Source organism: Euwallacea similis, chromosome 32 (genome assembly GCF_039881205.1).
Source record: "Euwallacea similis isolate ESF13 chromosome 32, ESF131.1, whole genome shotgun sequence".
NCBI classification, from domain to species: Eukaryota; Metazoa; Arthropoda; class Insecta; order Coleoptera; family Curculionidae; genus Euwallacea; species Euwallacea similis.
The window spans coordinates 1975777-1997636 of NC_089640.1; the positions used below are offsets into that span (position 1 = coordinate 1975777).

Genomic DNA, 21860 nt, shown 5'->3' on the forward strand with positions numbered 1-21860 from the left:
AATTAACTTAATAGTAGTCTCAGTGTTAATGCTATCAAGGTATTCCTGTAAGGAATTTTTAACGTTTCCGCAGAAGTACGTACAATGAATATGAATATTATTCCTACGTAACCGCTAAAAATTTCAAACTTATACTATTTCTCGCAGAAAATAAACTTTCTATTCAAAGAAAGTTCGACGTTGTCCATTTTTCAAACAATTTTGATATCAAGAATTCACATATGTATGTAAGAGAAACAATCAGGAACGTCTCTGAAATACCATCATGGAGGACTAAAATAGTATTACCCTCTTCAATACTACAATAGAATCGAGTGGATCCATGTTTGCAAATGTTTGGAATTGTAGTTACTCGAGATACGCATTTTTCTCATTTTTGGAATAAATTTTACTTCAGAGGAGGAATGCTGGGTCTTGAACATGAACGTTGAATGTAATTAATACCTAAGATTTCGCCAACACCAGTGACTGGCATCATTAAGGATCCATCACAGGCCTAATCAGTGCATTCCGCGTTAAAATGCGCAAGAGATCCCATGAGTAGTCCTGCAAGTAGTCGGTTTCCTTAGTTTTTTGTTCATTCAATAAAAATTAATAAAATTTTAAAAAATTGACTTAGAAGGCAAAATTAAGTCAAGCTCATCAAGAATCCTGGTCGCACATATTTTCTAACTTATTGCCTCAAATATCTGTGGAAATGACATAGAAAGTAGCATGATATGAACTTTTTGAATCTCGAATTGCATGAGAATTTCGCACTTGGTAGAATGGAAAAATCGTGATGATAAACGAACAAAACTGTTTTATTATGCAGGTGTAAATTTGACTCGAGAAAAACGCCTATTTAGGTGCTTTATTTAGGAATTATTTCCACGTATTAAAAAAAATTAAGATCTATTTTTTACTTGCTTTATTAACAAAAAAGTCATATGTACACTTCTAATCCTTGATGAACATTCGGATTATGCTAAAATATAGATTCCATTTTTGAAATGCCACCTCAGTAAGTACCTTCCTGTTATCTATATTCAAAATCTTACCGCTTCGTGTTTTTGCTACATAATTTTAGTACCTACATTACATATTCTATAAGTAAAAACATAGCGAATACTTAGATTCAATAAACATTTAAATAACATAATGGCAGACACTCGCATTTCCTGTTAAGAGTTTTGTTTTCATTGTCTACCTTATATAATTTAACTTTTTTGTCATTCTGGCAACCATACACTCGGAAATCATAACCCGTTAAACTGTAAATGTAACCTTAATAGGATGAAATTCTTGTAAATTGAAATGTTTTATTAACCATCTGCCTGCGTCACTGTTTTTACAATCAATGAACTTTTAGATTCAATTTATCTTATTGAAATCGGCAACGGCGTTTCCGCGATACAGAGTAACTTATAAGAAAGGGCGAACCCTCTATAAAATCCCCATAATCATGTTCATGGACCAAAAAAACTGCCGCAAACGTCCCAAGATATCGACCGTACTTTATAGTAAATGATATTACAAAGTCTTTAAATTAACGCATCTGCCATAATTAACAGAATACGGAACACTTTCTTGTTAGATTTTTTTGCTACCCTTGTACATCATAGAATAGAACCGTTTTATTAATCATCAAACTACGTCACTGATTTTACAATGAATGAGCTTTTAGAGTTATTAGGCTGCGGTATTTCCGCCATATAGAGTGACTTACCTTTCATCAACTGATTTTGAATAATAGAGTAAATATCATTTAAGATCAATCTTCGAATTTCAGTTAAAGCATTTAAGAGAGGCAGACTCTTAAAAATGACAACATATTTTGTTGTACTCATCTTTTCCGTGAGAAGTCTGTAGTGGATCTAGGATGAAGCGCCACGGGCACTGCACTTAATTGCCCAGTTACTAATGTATTATTAGCATAGTAATAGGAAGTTTTAATGAAACCAAGATTCTTTTTATTTGCAAATAAAAAGTATCACTCGAATGCCCGGCACTCGACATGAATAAATAAATTATATACGTAGTCTTTGATACAAAAAAAAGAAATCAGATGCACAAAACAATTGCCGACACGCGCAGCTCACTCGTTCACACTACATACAATCACTGAACAGTCAAATCAGTCTTAGTTCTGACGGGGGTTTTTACAATTCGTCTTTGAGTTCATCATCCTCCTCCCCGGGGGCAGCAGGAGGAGCGCCACCTGTCGACTGATAAAGTTTTGCAATGATTGGCTGCACGACGTCCTCCAATTCCTTCTTTTGTTTCTTGTAGTCCTCGGCATCAGTGTCTTGATTCTCCTCCAACCATTTGATTTTCTCATCAATAGCTTCTTCCATCTTGGTCTTCTCATCAGCGCTCACTTTGGATCCTAATTTGTCTTTGTCACCCAACTGGTTCTTTAGTGAGTATGCATAGCTCTCCAGCTCGTTCCTGGCCTCAACTCTTTCTTTAAGTTTCTTGTCCTCATCAGCGAATTTCTCGGCGTCCCGGATCATTCTCTCAATATCGTCAGGGGTTAATCGGTTTTGATCGTTAGTAATAACAATCTTTTCGCGGTTTCCGGTGCCTTTATCCTCGGCAGACACTTGGAGAATACCATTGGCGTCGATTTCGAAGGTGACCTCGATCTGGGGGACACCTCTGGGTGCTGGTGGGATTCCGGTGAGGTCAAACTTGCCTAGCAGATGATTGTCTTTGGTCATGGGACGCTCGCCTTCGTAAACCTGGATGGTAACCGTGTGCTGATTATCGGAAGCGGTGCTGAAAATTTGTGATTTTTTGGTGGGGATGACCGTGTTCCTGGGGATTAACTTAGTCATGACTCCTCCTACAGTTTCGATACCCATAGTCAATGGATTTACATCCAAGAGAACTATGGCGTCAGTATCTTGTTCGCCACTCAACACTCCGGCCTGGACAGCGGCACCATAGGCAACAGCTTCATCAGGATTAATACCTCTAGAAGGCTCTTTTCCACCAAAGAATTCCTTAACCAATTGTTGCACTTTAGGAATACGAGTAGATCCACCGACCAAGACAATCTCATCTACGTCCTTTTTGTTCATATCAGCATCCTCCAAAACCTTCTGCACGGGCTTCAAAGTCGATCTAAACAAATCCATGTTTAATTCTTCGAATTTCGCCCTGGTCAGCGTTTCTGAGAAGTCCTCTCCATCAAAGAAGCTTTCAATCTCAATCCTGACTTGATGGCTAGCCGACAACGCCCTCTTAGCCTTCTCCACCTCACGTCTCAGTTTCTGCACCGATCTGTTGTCTTTCCTGATGTCCTTGCCCTTCTTCTTCTTATACAATTTGATAAAGTGGTCCATTACCCGCTGGTCAAAGTCTTCACCACCCAAATGGGTATCTCCATTGGTAGCTACTACTTCGAACACTCCGTTGTCGATGGTAAGTAGGGACACGTCGAAGGTGCCGCCACCCAAATCGAACACCAATACGTTCTTTTCGCCGTCCTTCTTGTCCAGACCATAGGCGATAGCGGCAGCGGTCGGTTCGTTGATAATTCTCATTACGGTCATTCCTAAAATACAAGAATACACTATAAAAACACAAACTTTATAAGAGTAGTAAAGTAGTGTGGTCTACACCTCGCAAATGAGAATATGAGAGCGAAATGACATATCGCTATCTTAGAGTAACAGAGTTCTAATTAAAAAGGTCAAAGGCATTCTATGGTGTTTAGAATCCGACCAATTCCAGTAGGTACCAGATTTATATTTATATACCTACCGGCAATAACTCCTGCATCCTTCGTCGCTTGACGCTGTGCATCATTGAAATAAGCAGGCACTGTAACTACAGCATGAGTGACTTTCTTGCCCAAATAGGCCTCAGCAGTTTCCTTCATTTTAATCAGCACCATTGCGGAAATTTCCTCAGGAGCAAAAACTTTTTCTCCCTGGCTTGTTTCCACTTTGATATGAGGCTTGCTGTTCTTCTCGATAACCTGTTCAATTCAGAATGTTTTAGAGCTCTCTTCTTCAAAGATATGTAAGGTAGGAAGCTCGTTTAAAACCACTACCAACCTTAAATGGGAAAAATTTAACGTCATGTTGGACGGTGGGATCGTTCCAATCGCGACCTATTAAACGTTTGGCGTCGAAGACGGTGTTTTCTGGATTGGTGGTGAGCTGATTCTTGGCTGCATCTCCAATAAGACGTTCACCGTCGGCGGTGAAGGCCACATATGAAGGTGTGATTCGGTTACCCTGGTCGTTAGCAATGATCTCTACTCGTCCGTTTTTATAAACACCAACGCTGCAAGATAAGTTTCGATAAAAATTGGGGAATAGAAGTTTACAATTTACAATATGTAAATAATGGGCTATGAAAATGACAATGTCAGTGGGTCTCCACCTTTTCATGACAGTACCATACATATGGGAAAAAATTACTTAGTTGCTGTCAGGAAATTAATTTCTCCAAAAATATTGAAATGCTACCTGGATATTAGTTTGAAACCAAACATTGAGAGTATTCTATTAGTTTTTCTCTATCTTCAATAGTTACTAAGATTTTCTAGATAAACACTGATATATTTTCACTTAATAAACCATTATTTTAAGAATTCATTTGGTATTGAACAAGCACTTATTTAACAGTACAAAAAATGAAATCCCATCTAATTAATATTAAACCATAAAATTAAAAAAGCATGGCAGTAATTTGGTGTGGCATATTTTGGCAAATATGCTTTTTTACAAAATAAACCGTGAGATAATGCACTTAGGTAAAAGTGAAAGTCAGGCATTCCTACTAAAAAAATGGCACAATGGGCGTCACGGAGAGTAAATTGATAAATTGCATTTTTAGTTTGGTTTTTGGTAAATTAAGGAACTTTGAAGATTATGTCAGTAACTATAAAAGATAAAAAATACTCTACCAATCTCTTAAAATTGCTAAAGGTTTACTGCCAGAGTTTCCAAGATACAATGTTTTAATTTGAGGTTTTAAAAATGTTTTTAATTTAAAGCAAACTTATAATGCTATTAGTACTCAAAAATAGTACTTACTTGATATTCGATTCAAATATAAATCAAATATCTCTAGAACTATCACATAAGGGTTGCAATGAAAACATTGAGAAACATTTTAAACATCTGTATCTCAGAAACAAAGCACTGACTTGTAACAATGATGGGTGAAGAGAAGATGCTTACGAATTTATTGCCATTATTTATGAAAGACAAAATCACAGTATAGTGCATTGAATTGAACAATCTGAATACAAATCAAAAGACATTGAAGTTAGCATTAAAAAAAAGACAATACCACAATACAGAGGAAAAACTATTACTAAAGCAAAGTTACATGAACATATTTTTCACAATACATTTTTTATTTGTCTAGTAGTTACAGTGTCGATTCTTACCATGAATATGTTGTTCCCAGATCAATACCAATCACAGTTCCAACATCTTCTTTATCTTTTTTGTCCTCTTTAGCCCACACACTAAGGGCAAGGAGGCAGAATGCCCCAAATAGCAAATTTAGCTTCATGTTTTTCAACTTTGCCTAGGGTGAAAAATAAAAAATTACACGTTTCAAATACGTTAAGAAAATCCCTGAAGTTTGTGAGTGGAATTAATTATAACGGGACAATGATGACCCAGTTGGAAGAGTTAACTGTTTTCAGACTGCGGTGACACGTCAACTTATACACATAAATTGTGGATAAAATGCGTTTAACATTGAAATTTTGTGATGTAGTTCTGTTGCCTTGACTAAAGAATCGTTTTTAGTTCTAAAGAATCTTAATCTCCAAAAATCGGCAGATTTTTTGAGATTTTAGGCTGCTGAACAAACACCGGGTGACAACTCTCTTCCTCAGTTGTTTCCACTAAAATCGCAAACTACCCTCACCTGATACTTACTTAAACAACCAAATATGAAATTAACAATACTTCACAAACAACTTAATACAATAAAACGAAAATTTGCACTGCAAAAGGCGTAAAAATCACGATCTTTTCACTTCTCGTTCGCTTAAAACTCCAATGACTGGATCAATTCTACTGTCACTACCAAAATATACTAGACATTTTCCACCGTGGTCTATTCTCATTGGCTGAGTTTTAAATTATCTCGGTCACTATTGGTCGCAATGACGTTTGTTGTCTGGTCGTGATTGGTCCACGTTGGGAGGATCTAGAATTTTGACAGAAAAAGACGTGCCTATCTAAAAGGACACGTTCTGGCAAACGCGAGAAAGGGGAAACGTATGTGAAGTATTGAAGCGTTGTAAACGAATAGAGAACGCGGGAAGTTTGAATGTGTTGCTGTTGCGTAAGGTAATCGTATCGATTATCGTTTGATGGCGATTGCTTGCTTCATTTTATTGTGTGACTAATATCGTCGTTGCGTAGGTTTTTTTTTTGCAATTTTTAAAGCAAAATAAGAGATTTATTAGAAAGAATTACTGCCGAACTGCTTAATTTAAAATATAGGTAGAGCATACTGATTACTCAAATTTCAAGTGGCGCGCGTTTAATATGTGTTATGAATTTAATTATAATTTAAACAATTTTATTGTAGTGTTATGAATTGTTAGTAGTGGAAAAAATTATACAGGGTGTTACAAATCTAGGGACGAATACTGCCCTCACATGCTTAATACTTTAAATACTTTAGGGAAATCAATATTCAGGTTAATATAATAATAATAAGCATTTTTATTGCATTTGCTTTTGCACAAGAATTGCTTTGACACAAGAAATTGTACAATCCATTTATTTATAATTTGCATTGCGGCAAGCCATAGAAATTTGACTTCGACATTGTTTACTTATCTTCCTGATAAGCGCAAAAGGGACGAAAGTAGAGAAAAAATAAAGTTCATGGAATACTGTTTTTCAAATAAAAAATAAATGGGATATACAGAAATTTCAACAGATGTTCTTCAAGCTAAAATAACAAAAGAAATTTCTAGATAAACTTTAATTTCTCGAAACTATTATTAAATCAACATTTTTTTTAAATAGCGAAAAACTAACTTTTTTCTAGACTTCAACATCTTGTACTGTTGAAATGAAGCGATTCTGGACAGATTTATAGATTTTTTTCTTATTTTGACTGGTTGAATGTCCCCTTAAATTAACGCCATATATTTAGGAAACACCCTATGGAGTGGTGAAAATTTCGAAAATAATTTCAAAAGAGTGACATTTATATGGTTCGCAAAATTAGGAAAAAAGTTGCGCATTTTCGCGCAATCTATCGTGGAACTAGATTTATCTGACATAGTTTCTGAAATACATTGCCGGACAAAAAATCCGGATAAGTTTATTATTTAAGTTTTCAAAGAAAAAAGCACGAAATTGGATGGTAAAGTATTTTTAAATAAGACAGCATCAGATCCAACATTCTTTTATTGAGTTTTTAAAAATTATTGCTGTTAGCATTTGTTTTGAGAAAAGTAACGTAAACAGAATAATCTCAGATATTGATTTCTGTGTAAAAAGCAATATTCGGTCGGTTTTTTTGCGTTTTTAGCATTTTTTTGGATTTATTTGAAGTAAACAAAGAAATCCTATATGTTACTATTCTTTTTAATTTTTTCATGTATTTCATTTTTCCTAAAATTTTTCTAATATAATTATGTCAAAAAACAAAAAGGTTTTATATTATTTTTTTCTAAAACTGTTGTTATAAGCTTGTCCGGATGTTTTTGTCCAGCAGTGTTTTAAAAAAAAAAGTGAAAGCATGTCAAATTAAAATCTTTAAAATCGTAGAAGTATCAAAGACACTATTATAATTTCTTGGATAAATTCTTTTTATAACCTGTTTTCATGCAGTTAGATTACCGGTTTAAAGCAAGTAATTTAATCTAAGCCCTATGTTTACGATTCAAAGTCTACTACGAGTTTTTTTTTAATGATCATCTTGTAAAGCCAAATACGTGAATCGCCCTTCGAGTGATCTTGGACTGTCCAAAAGCAGTAAGTCGAAAATTGCACAACTTTTTTTATAATTTAACAAACCTTGTATAGACATAACCATCTCCCATTCGAAGATCCCAATAGCAGACATCGAAATTCTCATCACCCTGTAAAAGTTTACAGGGTGAACCATTCAAAAATTTCGTATCCTGCTTATGTTGAACTGCGAACAAAATGATTGTTGCAGCACTTAGATTGTGTTATTGAGGTGAATATATTATAGTGTTAAATGCAGGTTTACCAAAACAACCCCTTCGCGGGGATGCAATCAATTGATTTATTTAGAATCTCAAATGGCACTAGAGGAGGAGTGACACCTCATTTGAAAGGGTTTTTAATTTTCATTGTCTGCATGTAATTTTTTTTTTAATTTTCACCTATACTGTTGTTTGAGATAATGTGTATCTCTGCAAAGAGGGGTGTTTTTGTGAACCTGCATTTAACGCTAAAATGTGTTCCTTGAAAAACAAAATTGACATCTCGTAGCAATTTCTAATATTTTGATCGTAGTTTAACATAAGCCAGGTGCAAAATTTTCAAACGTACACCCTTTATGTACCCATACATCTACTAAACATTTTCGTGCATTTTTCTATTGTAATTTCGATGTATTAATCTATAATATATGCATCTCACTTTCATATTACAGCATAAAGAGTACCTACTTTATTTTAAGGAATATTCTAAACAATCTTTTTCTATAAGTATATTGTTTCTCGCAGAAACCTCTTCCTTACAACTTACAACAAATCCATCTTATGCAGTTATCTAAGATGTAACACTACCTAAATTTCTCAACCAAAATAGACATAGGTACTTAGTCTAGTATTAACTTAAAAAATCTCTCGTTGCACAATCACAGTTTCCTCTTTAAAGGAATCATTGGGTTCCCAGCAGCAATCCCTGCAGGTATAAATCAATACAGTGCCAAAATCCAGCCTGTTGCAATAGGGCGGATCACAGGAGAGTCTTAACTTGGAGATTAAAGTGGGTATTAGTTGAAACTCGAAGATCAGCTCTTTCTTGCAATATTTGCATACGCCAATTTGATCGTGTAAGGGATACAATAGGAGTGGTGAACCTTCTCTGTTGTACCTGGAAGAAAATGTTACACATAGGGTGGAAAATAAGTTTTTAATATTATTAATATCTCGAAAACCGTTTGACATACTTTAATTAAATTAATTGGGGGATTATCATATGTAAATATGTACCTAACTGACTAATTTACCTTAGTATTTGTTCGGGGTTTGATTTTATTCTCGTTAAGAAATGATGGAACATTTTGTCCCCATGCAACGGCCTGCTTTTCTCGTACTCTTCACCAGTCACTTCCATATCCTTGATCGATACATCTCGTGTGGAATCGCCATCCACATGGACATTGAGTGACAAATTAGCGTCTTTTTTTTGGTAGTCGTTTAACAAATCTTTGACGTGATTATCCATCTTCGTGCCAGCTGAGACATTCTACAAAGAAATGAGGGGAACTGGTTGTAGTACCTCAATTGTGTTGAAGTACATGCTTCGACACATACAGAGTGTCCCATAAGTAAAAGTATGTATACAGGGTATTTCGAATTCGACCCTCACCATTGGGATCTCGGAAACTAGAGGAGATACGAAGAAGTTTAAATGGGGGCAAAGTTGCGTAATCTAACGCTTGATCGAATACCATTTTCAAAATTTTAATTTTCCGAGTACTTCCGAAGATATCCGAGAAAAACTAAAAATTGGAGAATCCATTTTTATTTTTTTTTAGTGTTATTTGACACTAAGGAGTCCATCCACCAAAGAGTTGATCCAAAGTTTTAAATAATGTTTTATGCGGCTGTTGTCTTTCCGGATGTAACTCAAAATACATTTGAGCTGTTTTCGTACTGTTTCTATCAAATTTGTAATAAAGTCTTAACATATCTCGTTTCTCTTCATTTCTGAAGCTCATTTTCATTGGAAATCTGCGCACGCTCTAATCTTGTTTGAGGAGTTCTGTCATATAACGCGAACAAAAGAAAGTCTTTCGATGAAGTCAAGGCCAACTATGTAATATTTCTTTTTATTTTAATATTTCGGCTTTTAAAAAAGTAAAATATAAGAAGTTTTATATCAATGAAATCAGAATGAAACGCACTATTTTTCTGTCGAAAAATCCAATATGGCGCCATAAGAAAAAATAAAGTTGATAATAGTAGCCGAAAGACGAAACGTCGGATGGCAAATCTGAATATGTCATCGTGTAGCTGAGAAAAAGTGGCAATGAAAATGTGCTTACGGATTTCATCTTTCTTGTCAAATAACGCTAAAAAAAAATAAAAATGGATTCTCCAATTTTTAGTTTTTCTCGGATATCTTCGGAAGTACTCGGAAAATTAAAATTTTGAAAATGGTATTCGATCAAGCGTTAGATTACGCAACTTTGCCCCCATTTAAACTTCTTCGTATCTCCTCTAGTTTCCGAGATCCCAATGGTGAGGGTCGAATTTGAAATACCCTGTATAGAGTAACTGAACCACAGATTTTTTATAAAAAATATTGAGATTTACCTATAAAGAATATAGTCAAAGCAATTTTATTGTATAAAATGTTTTTTTCGCCCTGTATGTTAAATGTTCTCAAAATAATAGATGCGGGATATACAGGGTGATCGAACGAGGTCGATCCATTAACCATGGATTTCTTGCGCAAGCAAATTATCCTTTTCCGGACGCGCTGCATAATACGTTAACTCTCAGTATCAGTAAATTATCATCACTCGTCTTCTTACTATTGCTTACCTCCTCCTCGGGAAAAACAGATATGAAATGAGGAATAAAACCGGCTTGATTTGGCACGTTCATCACCTGGGAGTTATCGTCCTGTAACAAAGCCTCCAAATTGGTTTTGGGGGTCGTTGGGGTCTCTACGGAGACCACTTCGCCGTTTTCATCAGCCTCGATTTCGGCGGTGGCCATCGGTGCGTATAAACGAGCAACTGCTCCTAAGTTAGAAAAAAACAGTGCTTGCGCTATTATTTTCCTTATAAATGAAACTGGGATTTCAACAATTACATACGTCCTATGGACCATTAAAAAGCATGATATTTTTTCTAATTTCTGCCAAAACCGTAATAAAATACTCTTATAAAAACCAATAAATCAATGCATTGTTTCGATGGATAACATCCTCTTGGTAAAAGTGCCAGAAAGTTTATCCATATACAGGGTGTAACATATCATCATGGAGATATTTTAGGAGGCGATAGTACTCTGCAAAATAATAAAAAATGCTAACTGACACATGATCATAAACGCACCACTTTCGATATATAGGGTGGCACATTTTAAATAGTTTTTAAAATTTTGTTTTCGTTTATATTTATTTTTATTTTAAGAAATTTAATTAAATGTCACGAATTGCTTCTGAAATTTGATAACTGAGCCAGATATTTTTTTTTTCTTTATATTCTTTACATTCTTAATTTGTACCAATAAATATTTTTGCACGTTCTACAAAAACGGTGAAAAATATGAAAATACTGCAAGAGATCAAAAATCTAAAATATTGAAGAAGGAATTTAAATTTGGAATCACAATTCATACAGGGTGTTCCAAAAAATAATTCAAAGCATAAAATAGAACATGAGACAAAAAGACATAACACTTTGTATATGGCTACCGACGATATTAATATTTTGTTGCAGAGGGTCTTAAAGAAAATAAGTGTACGACAGTTCAAAAATTTAACTCAAGGCATACGTGAGAAAACATTTCAAACCTTTGCCTCTCTGTATATCGAAAATGGTACGTTTTGGCCCATAGATCTGTTAACTTTGTTTATTATTTTGCAGAGTACTATCGCTCTTTAAAATATATCCATGATGATGTGTTACATCCTGTATTTATTCATGAGAAAAGCTACAGAAATGTGTACAGCTAAATAATTTTTAAAAATTCTCAGTGGCATACAGGGTGAAAAAAAAGCCATGCAAAATTGTTACTTTTTAGTCCCTTGTATTTTCTAGCTAATCTTATCAATCTTATTATATTTATTAGACTTGTATTTGTAATGTCGTTGAGAGGCTTTGGTTGATATCTTGGCACATGTTTCGAGGGTTTTCGTTTTTTGGACAGTTAAAAAAATCACGAGGTATTTTTAAAAAGTTCTTACTTTTTAATTAATTATCCTGTATCTAGAAAATATCTCACTCCACTTAAATAAAATTTATCTGAAAAACCAGTTCTGCAAAATCAGTGGCGTAGACAGGTTTGCATTAAAAGAATCTTTTCAATATCGTACGAAGTCAAAAATAAAATTGTCACGTGCAACTGCTACATTTACATTAATGGTGTCCACGGGACTGTATGAATTAAAAATAGAGCTTTTATTATACCATCATTTAGGGGTCTCAACGACATTTGGAAACACATTTGAGGGTTTTTTCATTTGTAGTCTGCAAGAAAAATTGCATGAGAGTTTCGCAAAATTAAAACTTTGTACCACACAATATACGACTTTATTGATTTTTTCGGCGAGATATCCTGGAGATTGAGATTCACGAGCCCCTATCAATTGCTAGATGAAATAGGTTCTTAAGACGGTCCTGATTATTCGCAACCTCAGAGACGTATTTTTATCAGGGAAAATGGGAACCCCTGCAAATCGGCAACAGCGTCGACGCCACATAACGTCACGAAGCCCGCCGCCGTAGGAAGGCCGATAGCGCGTCACGTCATGTACGTTAGACAGTTATTAACTGTCAGTATATTCTTCGTTATGTATAACCATAAAAAATTTGTTATGTAATAACATTGTATATATATACATATATATATGTATATATGCGCGGAAATATACACTCCTTCATATCACTAGTACCATGACGTTAACTGTGTAATGGTGAATATAACATAACCTATAAATTTCACATTTCAAAACAAATAGAAGAATTATTCCCTTTTCTGATTCAATTATCGTAATTATCAGTAGGTCGCCATTTTACCCAAAAATCGACATTTTTTGTTATGAATTGAACCGATAAGAGATAACATGTCAACCATATTTTTCCCTACATTTGTGCAATGACCGCGTTAACTGGAGATAAATCCCCAGTTACCCTTCTAAAAGAGAAGGAAGTTAAATTTTTGGAACACGTAAAGTACGAGCATTTAATTGCGGGAACTACTGCAGGGACTGTGGCAACCCTCATTCTGCACCCTCTCGATTTGGTGAAGATCAGGTTTGCCATACATGATGGGATCCATGGCACCCCTAAGTACTCTAGCATTGCAAATGCCTTTGTGACTATACATAGAAGTGAGGGTTTCCAAGGGCTCTACAAGGGGGTGAAGCCTAATATATGTGGAGCAGGGGCTTCATGGGGTTTATATTTCTTTTTTTACAATTCCATTAAAAATTTCATACAAGGGGGGAATGTGAATAAACCACTTGGTGCTGGTTATCATTTATTAGCTGCATCTCAGGCAGGGTTTACTACACTGTTGCTTACTAATCCTATTTGGGTGGTGAAAACGCGGTAAGTCTCTTAGTGTTTTTGAAATTTTTAGAAAAAATATAAAATTTTTTAATAATTGGTGCACAAATTTCATTTAAGATATTTAACTATTGTTAAAAGTCTAAATTATTAATGTACTGTTAACTTTATCTGCAGGCTAACTTTAATAAAAATGTAGAAAGTCACCCTATATATTAGGTAGGTATGGCTCAGGTTTTTAGTTTTTATGGAAACCAGCTTAATCTTAAAGTTAACAGAGTATCAATGACCTGTCCCTAAGTTCATCTCTAAACAGATTGAATATTTTAGACTGTGCCTTCAATTCTCAAACACTGACAAACCAAATTCCTACAATGGAATGCTTGATTGTTTAGCTAAAATTTACAAGACCAGTGGGTTAAAGGGATACTATAAAGGACTGGTACCTGGGATTTTTGGAGTTTCTCATGGGGCTGTGCAATTTATGGCTTATGAGGAAATGAAAAACAACTATCAACATTATTATGACTTACCCATTAGTCAAAAATTAGGTAAATTAGAGTTAATGATAATGAATTTCTTTAGTATTATTTAAACATTCTTAATTTTTTGTTTCTCTAGCAAAGTAGTTTTTTTTTAAATTACTTTTTCAGGCACACTTGAATATCTCACATTCTCAGCGAGTTCAAAACTGATTGCTGTCTTAGTTACTTATCCCTATCAAGTAGTGAGGGCCCGGCTTCAAAACCAACATTACTCCTATAAGGGTTCTTTGGATTGTTTGAAGAAAATTGCCAAACATGAAGGTTGGAAGGGTTTTTATAAGGGTTTAGGTACAAATTTAATTAGAGTCATCCCCGCCACTATGATCACATTTTTAGTATATGAAAATATATCACATTTATTGCTGACTAGAAAGAATAGTAATGATAAGCCTTCAGAACCATAAAAAAATTCCTGTGATTTGTTTTATAATTTTCACTTTTAAGTTCTATGTTAGATAGAAGTTGGGTAAAACTGTTTTAATTTATTGTTTAATTGTTATTGTTAATAATTATTATGACAAAATTTAAAAAAGATTGAAAGAAAAACATTGTTTTTGTCACTTACCCTGCGCCCCATTATTGGCATTTTCCTCTATTGACACATTACAAAATGCAGACTGGAGAGAATCGTCATAACTGCTACTTTCTTCATCTTCAGAAATTTTACCTTCACCAGTATTATTAGCTATTGAATTACAATTCTCTTCATCTAAAAAATCAACACATACACAAATGTTTTTAATGTTTTCTAACCAAGATTTAAGTAGTACCCAAATTTGCGTTATTATCATTGTCGCCCCAGTCGTCAGCTTTAGAACACCAGTCTCTAGAGTTTAGTTTTTTGGGTACGTTTTCTTTAAGCTCTACCGTATTAGTTTGGAGACTTTTTACTTGAATTCTTAAACAGATCCAACTGAAATTGGTTAATGTTGGTTGAAAATCAATTGCACGTTTTTTTTTTAATAAACCAAGAACCCACCTTAATACCTCTAAAATAAATTTAAGTGTCTGAGAAAATGTAGCAATACTAATAAAGAATTTCTATGTGCTCATTAAAACGCACACGCTTCTTTCAAATTCAACGGAACTTCCACCAAAAATCAACAAGTTTCATTTATTCATTTTTATTATTTTGGAGATATTAGGCTTATTAGTTAGTTTTTTAGTTGCATAAACAGATGTTCTACCTTTCTTGTCTATTCCAACATATTGTATTTATGCAAGCAAACACGTACAAAGTGCGGTGGTAAGTCGAGTTTTCAAGCGGAGCATAAATCTGGACAATGAGGCGACAAGGAAGCTTGCACAAAGGACAAATGATGTGTTGATCAAATTTGGCTGTGCAGTACGGATAGTCCTGCAAATAAATAAAAATCTATTGGGCAATAACATATTCAATTAATTTCAACAATCTACCTACTCAAAACTAGAAGGTCTGTATCCAGAAAATGCCATTTACATATGTAAATATACAAAAAATGCCAATGTAAAATTTATTTCTTTCGAATAAATGTAAATTAATTGCTTCTGTGATAAGAAAAGAAAATTTTATTTCTAAAAAACAATTATTTTAAAAAAATGTTTAAAAATATAGCAGGAAGAACAGTATTGTGTTAAGGTAGTTGTCATTTCATCGGGGGTGTAACTCAGTGGTAGAGTGTCCGCTTCGCATGCGGAAAGTCCTGGGTTCAAATCCCAGCTCCTCCAATAACTTTTTTTTATTTTTATTTAACATTTTCCTTCTATCCTCCTCTAGAAATGTACTTTCGCTCTTATTAATCTCGGTGATTACAATTAATTTTCATTCTTCTAATAACATAAACAAATTAACCTAAAAAACTCACGGGTTTTCCTCCCAGCTTGTTTGTGGTAAAATCGACTTGTGCGATGTGTTTGTCAGTTATGAATTCGTCCTCGTAACCTAAATGAACCATGTTATTGTTTCTGGCCATTGTATTTATTGAGAATGTTGAAAATTTTTGTTAATTTCAATAAATTAATTCACAATAATATGTATAAAATATCAATAATACAAACTATCGATTTCTTGTGTTTGCGGCAACCCGCATTCCCGTATTCTCTGCAGTTGAATTCCTGATTGCCTATAAAAAAGGGCTTAGTATATACCCAATTGACAAATGCCGTTATCGGTATGATCTGGGACCATTCCAACTAACTCATTGTTTCATTTTTCACTATCAGTTTTGCAAGTAAGAGTGAGATGCAAATATGCCTGAACTGCTCATAATACCATCAAAGTTTTCCCGTGCCCACGTCAAATCAAACTGTCAACTTAACACGTTATATCCGCCATTTTGCAATTTGTTGCCCTTTGGCTTTCACGTTTCACATTTTTCATATTCCATTTCCTTACTTTTTAGGAGAAAATTTTTGTATTAAAAACATAAGTGGAAAATCTACTGCCCTTTAAGTAATTCGATAGATTCTTTGGAGCAGCCTTTAGACTTTTCTGATAAGTCTGATGAGTAAGTGATTTTATAGTAGGAAATACTTAGGTTGGTGTAGTACAAGCAAAGTTCTAAAAACTCTTAAAAAAGGATTAAAAGTTATATTATATATTTAATGATATATAAATATCCATAACAAGAACTTATATTCTTTTATCATTCGAAAATATAGATTGTACTTCAGCAATTATTTAGATCTTGTTTAAATCTCAGTCAGTACACTTTTTGGAAAGTTTCTTGTGTTTATTGGGGCCAAATTATTAACCCTGGTTTGTAGATTTTCATAGTACATCATTAATAAATTCAGTTACATTAATTTTTGGAATCTGGTTTAGTTTGTTTATTTCTTCATTAAGTTACAAAGTTTTGTCTTAATATTTAATTTAATCTACAAAATATTTTTTAATTATTGAATCCAGCATTAGTATGTTTTTCCAAAAAGACTCAAAAATGATTTTGTATATTCCTCTATCTGGTTTCTACTAAAAAAACCAAAAGATCAGTAAAATGCATCTTTACTGAAACACCCATTCAATACACACACTCAAAGTATAGTTACTGTTTTTTCAGAATGTCTGAGCCAGTTCAGAGAGCTCGTTGCTTTTTTGATGTCGCCATTGGCGGCCTTAGCTGTGGAAGGATAGTTTTCGAGTTATTCACAGATGTCACTCCAAAAACTGCAGAGAATTTCAGGGCCCTGTGTACTGGGGAAAGGGGTCTCGGCTTGGAAACTGAGAAACCACTTAATTATAAGGTAAGCAAAATTTTTGTTAATGGGAAAGTTTGTTATGTGATAAAATTAATTGTATTCTTTCTCATTTTAAAAGTGCTTCCACATTTAATTGATTTGAAAATAGAATTGTTATTTAATAAGTAGCAAAGTTATAATTTTGAGTAGATTTCAATAAATTTTAAATTCTATTTTATTCTAATTCTAATCTTAGTTTATTCCATACCTAGAATACACTTAATGTTTTATTTAAATTATTCCAATGATTAGTTATGAATTTTAACTGTAGCATTGTTATGTTTTAGGGTTAGTGAGACAATAAAGGTTATTATTATTATTATTTCTAAAATTAAGTGTAAAATCATCACTCTTATTTGTCAATTTGTAATTTTTTTAGGATGTAGTATTTCACAGAGTGGTAAAGGATTTTATCATCCAAGGAGGTGATTTTTCCAATGGGAATGGGACAGGTGGGGAAAGTATCTATGGAGGAACTTTTGAAGGTCTGTTTACATTTTTTTTATGGAATTTTAATTGCTTTAATCAAATCATCCTTATAGATGAAAACTTTACTTTTAAACACGACCAACCATTTTTGCTCTCAATGGCAAATAAAGGGAGCAATACAAATGGGTCCCAATTTTTCATGTAAGTTATATTTCCACTTAAATTTTTGTCTGTTCTCTTCAATTTGAATGCAGGTAAAAGTCTTAATCTCAAGGTTTCTGAACAGGCCATAATATTGTGTATCCTTTAAAATGTGTTTTACAAAGCATGAATGATCCAACATAATTTCGCAATGTTTCTCTTTCAGCCCATAGCGTTGTAAAGCAATTTTTAGATTTATTTAAGAGTCATGTGTAAAGTGTGCCTGCAGAACCCTTAGGTAAGGTTCTGTGCGGGCTTTTTTCCTACTAAGCAACCCATGCTGATCAAATCTTTTGCCTTGTTATGTTATAGTACAACACAACCGGCCCCACACCTCGACAAGTAAGTTCTTACTGTATTCATTGGACCTATTTGTAATTATGAAAATTTCAGTGTTCATGTCGTATTCGGACGAGTAGTGAGTGGAGCTGATTTAGTGAGGCAAATTGAGAACTTACCAGTGGATACCAATAGTAGGCCTTTGCAAGATGCTAAAATTGTCAAGTGCGGGGAATTAATTAAGCAAACTAAAGGTTAGCTCATTTTCTTACAATTTAAAAAACACATTTGATGAGTTTTTTTCACTGTAGTGAAGAAGAAGAAGGATGAAGAAGAGAAGAATAAGGAATCGTGTGATGACGAAGAGGGGAAATCTAAGCGCAAGAAAGATAAGAAGGCCAAAAAGAAGAAAAAATCTAAGGAGTAAGTAAAAAACATTTTTTTACTTTTTCCAGTTACTAATCTTGTTTGTAGCAAAGATGAGGCTGAAAAGTCAGAAGGAGAGGAAGAGGAAGAGGAGGAAGGAGAAGTGAAAGAGCCCAACTGGCTGGTGACTGTGTCTAATATTAAACCTGAAGAAATTCCTGAAGTTCCCTCAAATAAGTTTCTAATGAGAGGTGCCCCTGACAAGGAAAAGCAGATTAAAGATAGAAAGCGGGGTAAATATCTAGGTAGTCTGATTGAACTGTCTTTTTGATACTTTGAATCGATCTACAAAGTAATTATTTTGCAAGTTCTTGCCATGGGATTTTGATTATTTGAATGGCTATAAGATGGATTAAACTAAAAACCCTGTATATTTTTAGGATTTTACTATTTTGTTATTAAATGAAAGTTCGAGAATTCGGGATAATATTTCTGTATAATATTAATATAACACATAATTTCTTCAATAATCAGGTGATCGAGACCGGGATCGAGATAACGACCGCTTTAGACGCGATCGCAACGACTTCAATGGAAACGGGTACAGTCGCAGAAGGCGGCCTGTAATCACCACTAAGAGCGGTAGGGTCATTAAAGGCAGGGGGCGTTTTGTAAGTCGACTGTAAAAATCACTGTCATTCTCGCTAACTGGCGATTGCTTTAGCGCTTCCACACGCCGTCTCGAAGTAGATCAAGAAGCCTCACTCCCATTCACTGGAAGCAGGAGGAGCGACGTGTCATCAGACTGTCAGATTTGGAGAAAATTGAGGCGGAGAAGAAACGGCAAGAGGAGAAGAAGGCCATGTTGTCAATCACCACCAAAAGAAGGCGTTACCCTTCAACTGGTACGCCTCCAACTTCTCCTCCGAGAAGATCGGAAAAGCACCGAGAAGTCGACTATAACGCACTAGATTACGAAGGGAATCAATCTGACGAAGAAATGCCAAGAAAGGAGGTTCCCAGCTTGGTGCAATACCCTCTCCCGGGTGCTTACAAAGAGTTTAAAGGTTAAATTTTTATTCAATCTAAGAAGCGGTTCTAGTAATTTTTTTAGGTCCTAAACCTGAGGAAATCACCCCCAAGGAACCGGAAGTAGTGAATGAACGTTCAGATATGTTGGCCATGGCTTTGGGCGTGCAAATTAAAAAGGGCGACGATCCACCCACCGGGGAAATCGTTTTCAGTGGTTACGCGAAGAAACAGCAACAAATGCAGGAGATGCAACCACCTCATATGAGTAAACTGGATCAGGTTAGTTCGTATTGATTCCAAAACTCTTTTATTACTCATTAGTTGAGTTTGCATTAAAATCAAGGTCAATGCACGTTTGATGAAGATGGCAGGGCACGAGTTTCCGAGGCAGGGGGGTGGTCGAAGTCGCAAAAGGGAGTCTGGTGATAGTGAAAGGGAGGGCAGGAATAAATTTGAAATTGAAAAGCCGCAAGCGGAGAGAGATCGAGGGTAGGAAGAGGAATAATTAATAATAGAGAATATTAACATAAATTATAGTTTTCAATGTTTATTATTTTCTTTTAGTTTCCAGGAACATCGCTCCAGACGGGAGGAGCGTCGACTGGCCGAAACGACAAAGAGCCGCATCCAGGTTGTAACCAACAAACAACCGGAAAAATCCGATAACCTAGAGCACGAAAGACGCGACCGGGATAGAAAGAGATCGGAAAGAGACAGTAGGGGTCATCGTCGGTCCTCGTCACGTGGCCGACATAGAGATCGAAGAAGCCAAGAACGACACAAGGCACATTCCCGTTCTGCATCAAAGGAAAAAATTCAGTCAAGAGACCAGAAAGAGGTGCCGAAGAGAGCCGACGATGCGGACGCGGAGGAGAAATATAGGAAACTTCTGATCTTACGCAAAAAAATGGAGCTTTTAGAATTGAAGAAAAGAAAAGAGGAAGAGCAAAAATTATTGGAAGAGAAGCAAAGGAAGGCTAAGGAAGAACAGGCGATGTTAGATCGGGCTAAAAAAATCAAACGTGAGGCCATTGAAAAGGAAAAGCTAATAAAAACCATGAAGGTGTTGCAGGAAATTGCACCGGAAAAGAGAAGGAGGAGCAGCAGCTCCAGCTCTCTGTCTTCAAGTAGCAGCGATGATTCTAGAATTCAGAGGTAAAGTTTTTTTAAAATTTATTTATAATAATGAAGAATTGTTCAATATATTTAATACAGAAGGAAGAATTTGGGCAGAAAATCTCGGTCACCCTCAAAGGGCAGAACAAGAAGGAGGGCTCCGAGCAGCAGCAGTGACTCTAGCGAGTCCTCTAGAGATAGGAGTCCGAGAAAAAGACGTCGTTAGTGGAAACAAAATGTGTTTTATTCTGTTTCACGTAATAGCTTCGAGTTTTTGTGTGTTCTAAGAGGCTTTCATTGCCGGTTTCATGTATTTCTTTAATTATTGTAATCTACAGGGACTCGTTATTAATAGCGTTAAGCATTCGTTAATAATTCGTATTGTGGGCCGTTGTTGTATGAGAAGCACGTCTCACTAGGATCATGTAGTTCTTTTTTTATTACGCATGCATCATATTGAAATATTATAGCAGTCTACCGTGTACGTAAAACGGTCTTTATGATGGTTACAATGAATACAATATTAGTAATACCAATTACAACATTTTTAGACACTGATAAATTCAACACTTCATGATGCTTAAAAGCATCAATTAGTTATAATACTGATACACTTGTAATAAAAATATTGTATAATATTTGTGTATAAGAACTGTTAAAGCTTTTGCATCTCGCGTACTTTAATATATTCTTATACACTTATAACTATGATAAAATACCATTATATGATTTCCAGATTTCCACTCCTTAACTCCATTCCAAGTTTCCAGAAGTCCAGATCTGTCATTTTGAGGCTAAAATCTGAATGAGAGGCCCACCTGTATCCTTTAGTCGCACTTGTTTTAATGGACACAATGTTTAATGACGTCATAGCGACGTGATTATTAATAAAAGCATCAAAGCAAGTCAGCGCTCTTACGTATAACGTATTGTCACTTCATTATCACAGCTACTCAAATAATGTCAGTGCACATCATTGTACGAAAGATTGGTCTTTATTTTTTTTGCGAGAATGACAAATGGCATCATATGAATAACATTGTGTAGTCTATAAATGGCAATGTTAGTAACGCAACCTTAATGTATAACAATTATCTGTGGATTTGCATCTCTACTAAAATCGTTTGAGATTTTGTAGTATTGACGACGTATCATGGAAATTGTAGGATGGATAGTTATACTACCTTGATGTCTTAAAAACGTCTTTTTGGTTTTAACTGTGGATAATTGCAAATAAAGGTATAAGAG

General features: G+C 34.9%; 4 protein-coding genes and 1 non-coding gene across 6 annotated transcripts in view; 3 read left to right on the forward strand and 2 right to left on the reverse strand.

The window, feature by feature from the left end:
- LOC136418030 (solute carrier family 25 member 32-like) overlaps window positions 1–14468 on the forward strand; it is a 102121-nt gene extending 87653 nt beyond the window's left edge. Inside the window, exons 2-4 of the mRNA XM_066403931.1 lie at window positions 12924–13470; window positions 13759–13979; window positions 14082–14468. Coding sequence (XP_066260028.1) covers window positions 13016–13470; window positions 13759–13979; window positions 14082–14377 — 972 coding nt within the window. The 5' untranslated portion in view covers window positions 12924–13015 and the 3' untranslated portion in view covers window positions 14378–14468. The remainder of the gene's footprint in view (window positions 1–12923; window positions 13471–13758; window positions 13980–14081) is intronic.
- Window positions 1930–6047, reverse strand: Hsc70-3 (heat shock protein 70 cognate 3). The gene is made up of 5 exons (XM_066404015.1): window positions 5895–6047; window positions 5393–5535; window positions 4047–4278; window positions 3751–3967; window positions 1930–3541 (listed from the first exon to the last, which is right to left on the reverse strand). Exons 2-5 carry the CDS (start codon window positions 5518–5520, stop codon window positions 2142–2144), a joined length of 1977 nt encoding a protein of 658 aa, XP_066260112.1. The 5' UTR covers window positions 5521–5535; window positions 5895–6047; the 3' UTR covers window positions 1930–2141.
- On the reverse strand, window positions 7032–16041 carry trus (programmed cell death 2 like trus). 2 transcript variants are annotated; one of them, XM_066403930.1, is made up of 8 exons: window positions 15818–16041; window positions 15161–15330; window positions 14744–14886; window positions 14539–14682; window positions 10733–10935; window positions 9190–9428; window positions 8792–9053; window positions 7032–8726 (listed from the first exon to the last, which is right to left on the reverse strand). In XM_066403930.1, the coding sequence occupies exons 1-7, from the start codon at window positions 15923–15925 to the stop codon at window positions 8792–8794; spliced, it is 1269 nt and encodes a 422-aa protein (XP_066260027.1). In that variant the 5' UTR covers window positions 15926–16041; the 3' UTR covers window positions 7032–8726. The 2 variants fall into 2 exon arrangements, with proteins under 2 accessions (XP_066260027.1, XP_066260026.1); XM_066403929.1 differs by having other exon boundaries at window positions 7034–9053; window positions 15818–16040.
- On the forward strand, window positions 15609–15680 carry TRNAA-CGC (transfer RNA alanine (anticodon CGC)). Its single transcript has one exon. It is a non-coding gene; the product is annotated as a tRNA-Ala (tRNA).
- A 239-nt stretch (window positions 16042–16280) lies between the features above and the next one.
- Moca-cyp (nuclear cyclophilin protein Moca-cyp) lies at window positions 16281–20875 on the forward strand. Its single transcript, XM_066403878.1, has 14 exons — window positions 16281–16489; window positions 17012–17195; window positions 17569–17674; window positions 17732–17819; window positions 18132–18161; window positions 18213–18352; window positions 18410–18521; window positions 18573–18757; window positions 18999–19135; window positions 19189–19531; window positions 19579–19775; window positions 19840–19985; window positions 20061–20651; window positions 20712–20875. Exons 2-14 carry the CDS (start codon window positions 17013–17015, stop codon window positions 20836–20838), a joined length of 2385 nt encoding a protein of 794 aa, XP_066259975.1. The 5' UTR covers window positions 16281–16489; window position 17012; the 3' UTR covers window positions 20839–20875.
- Window positions 20876–21860: the final 985 nt, after the last annotated feature.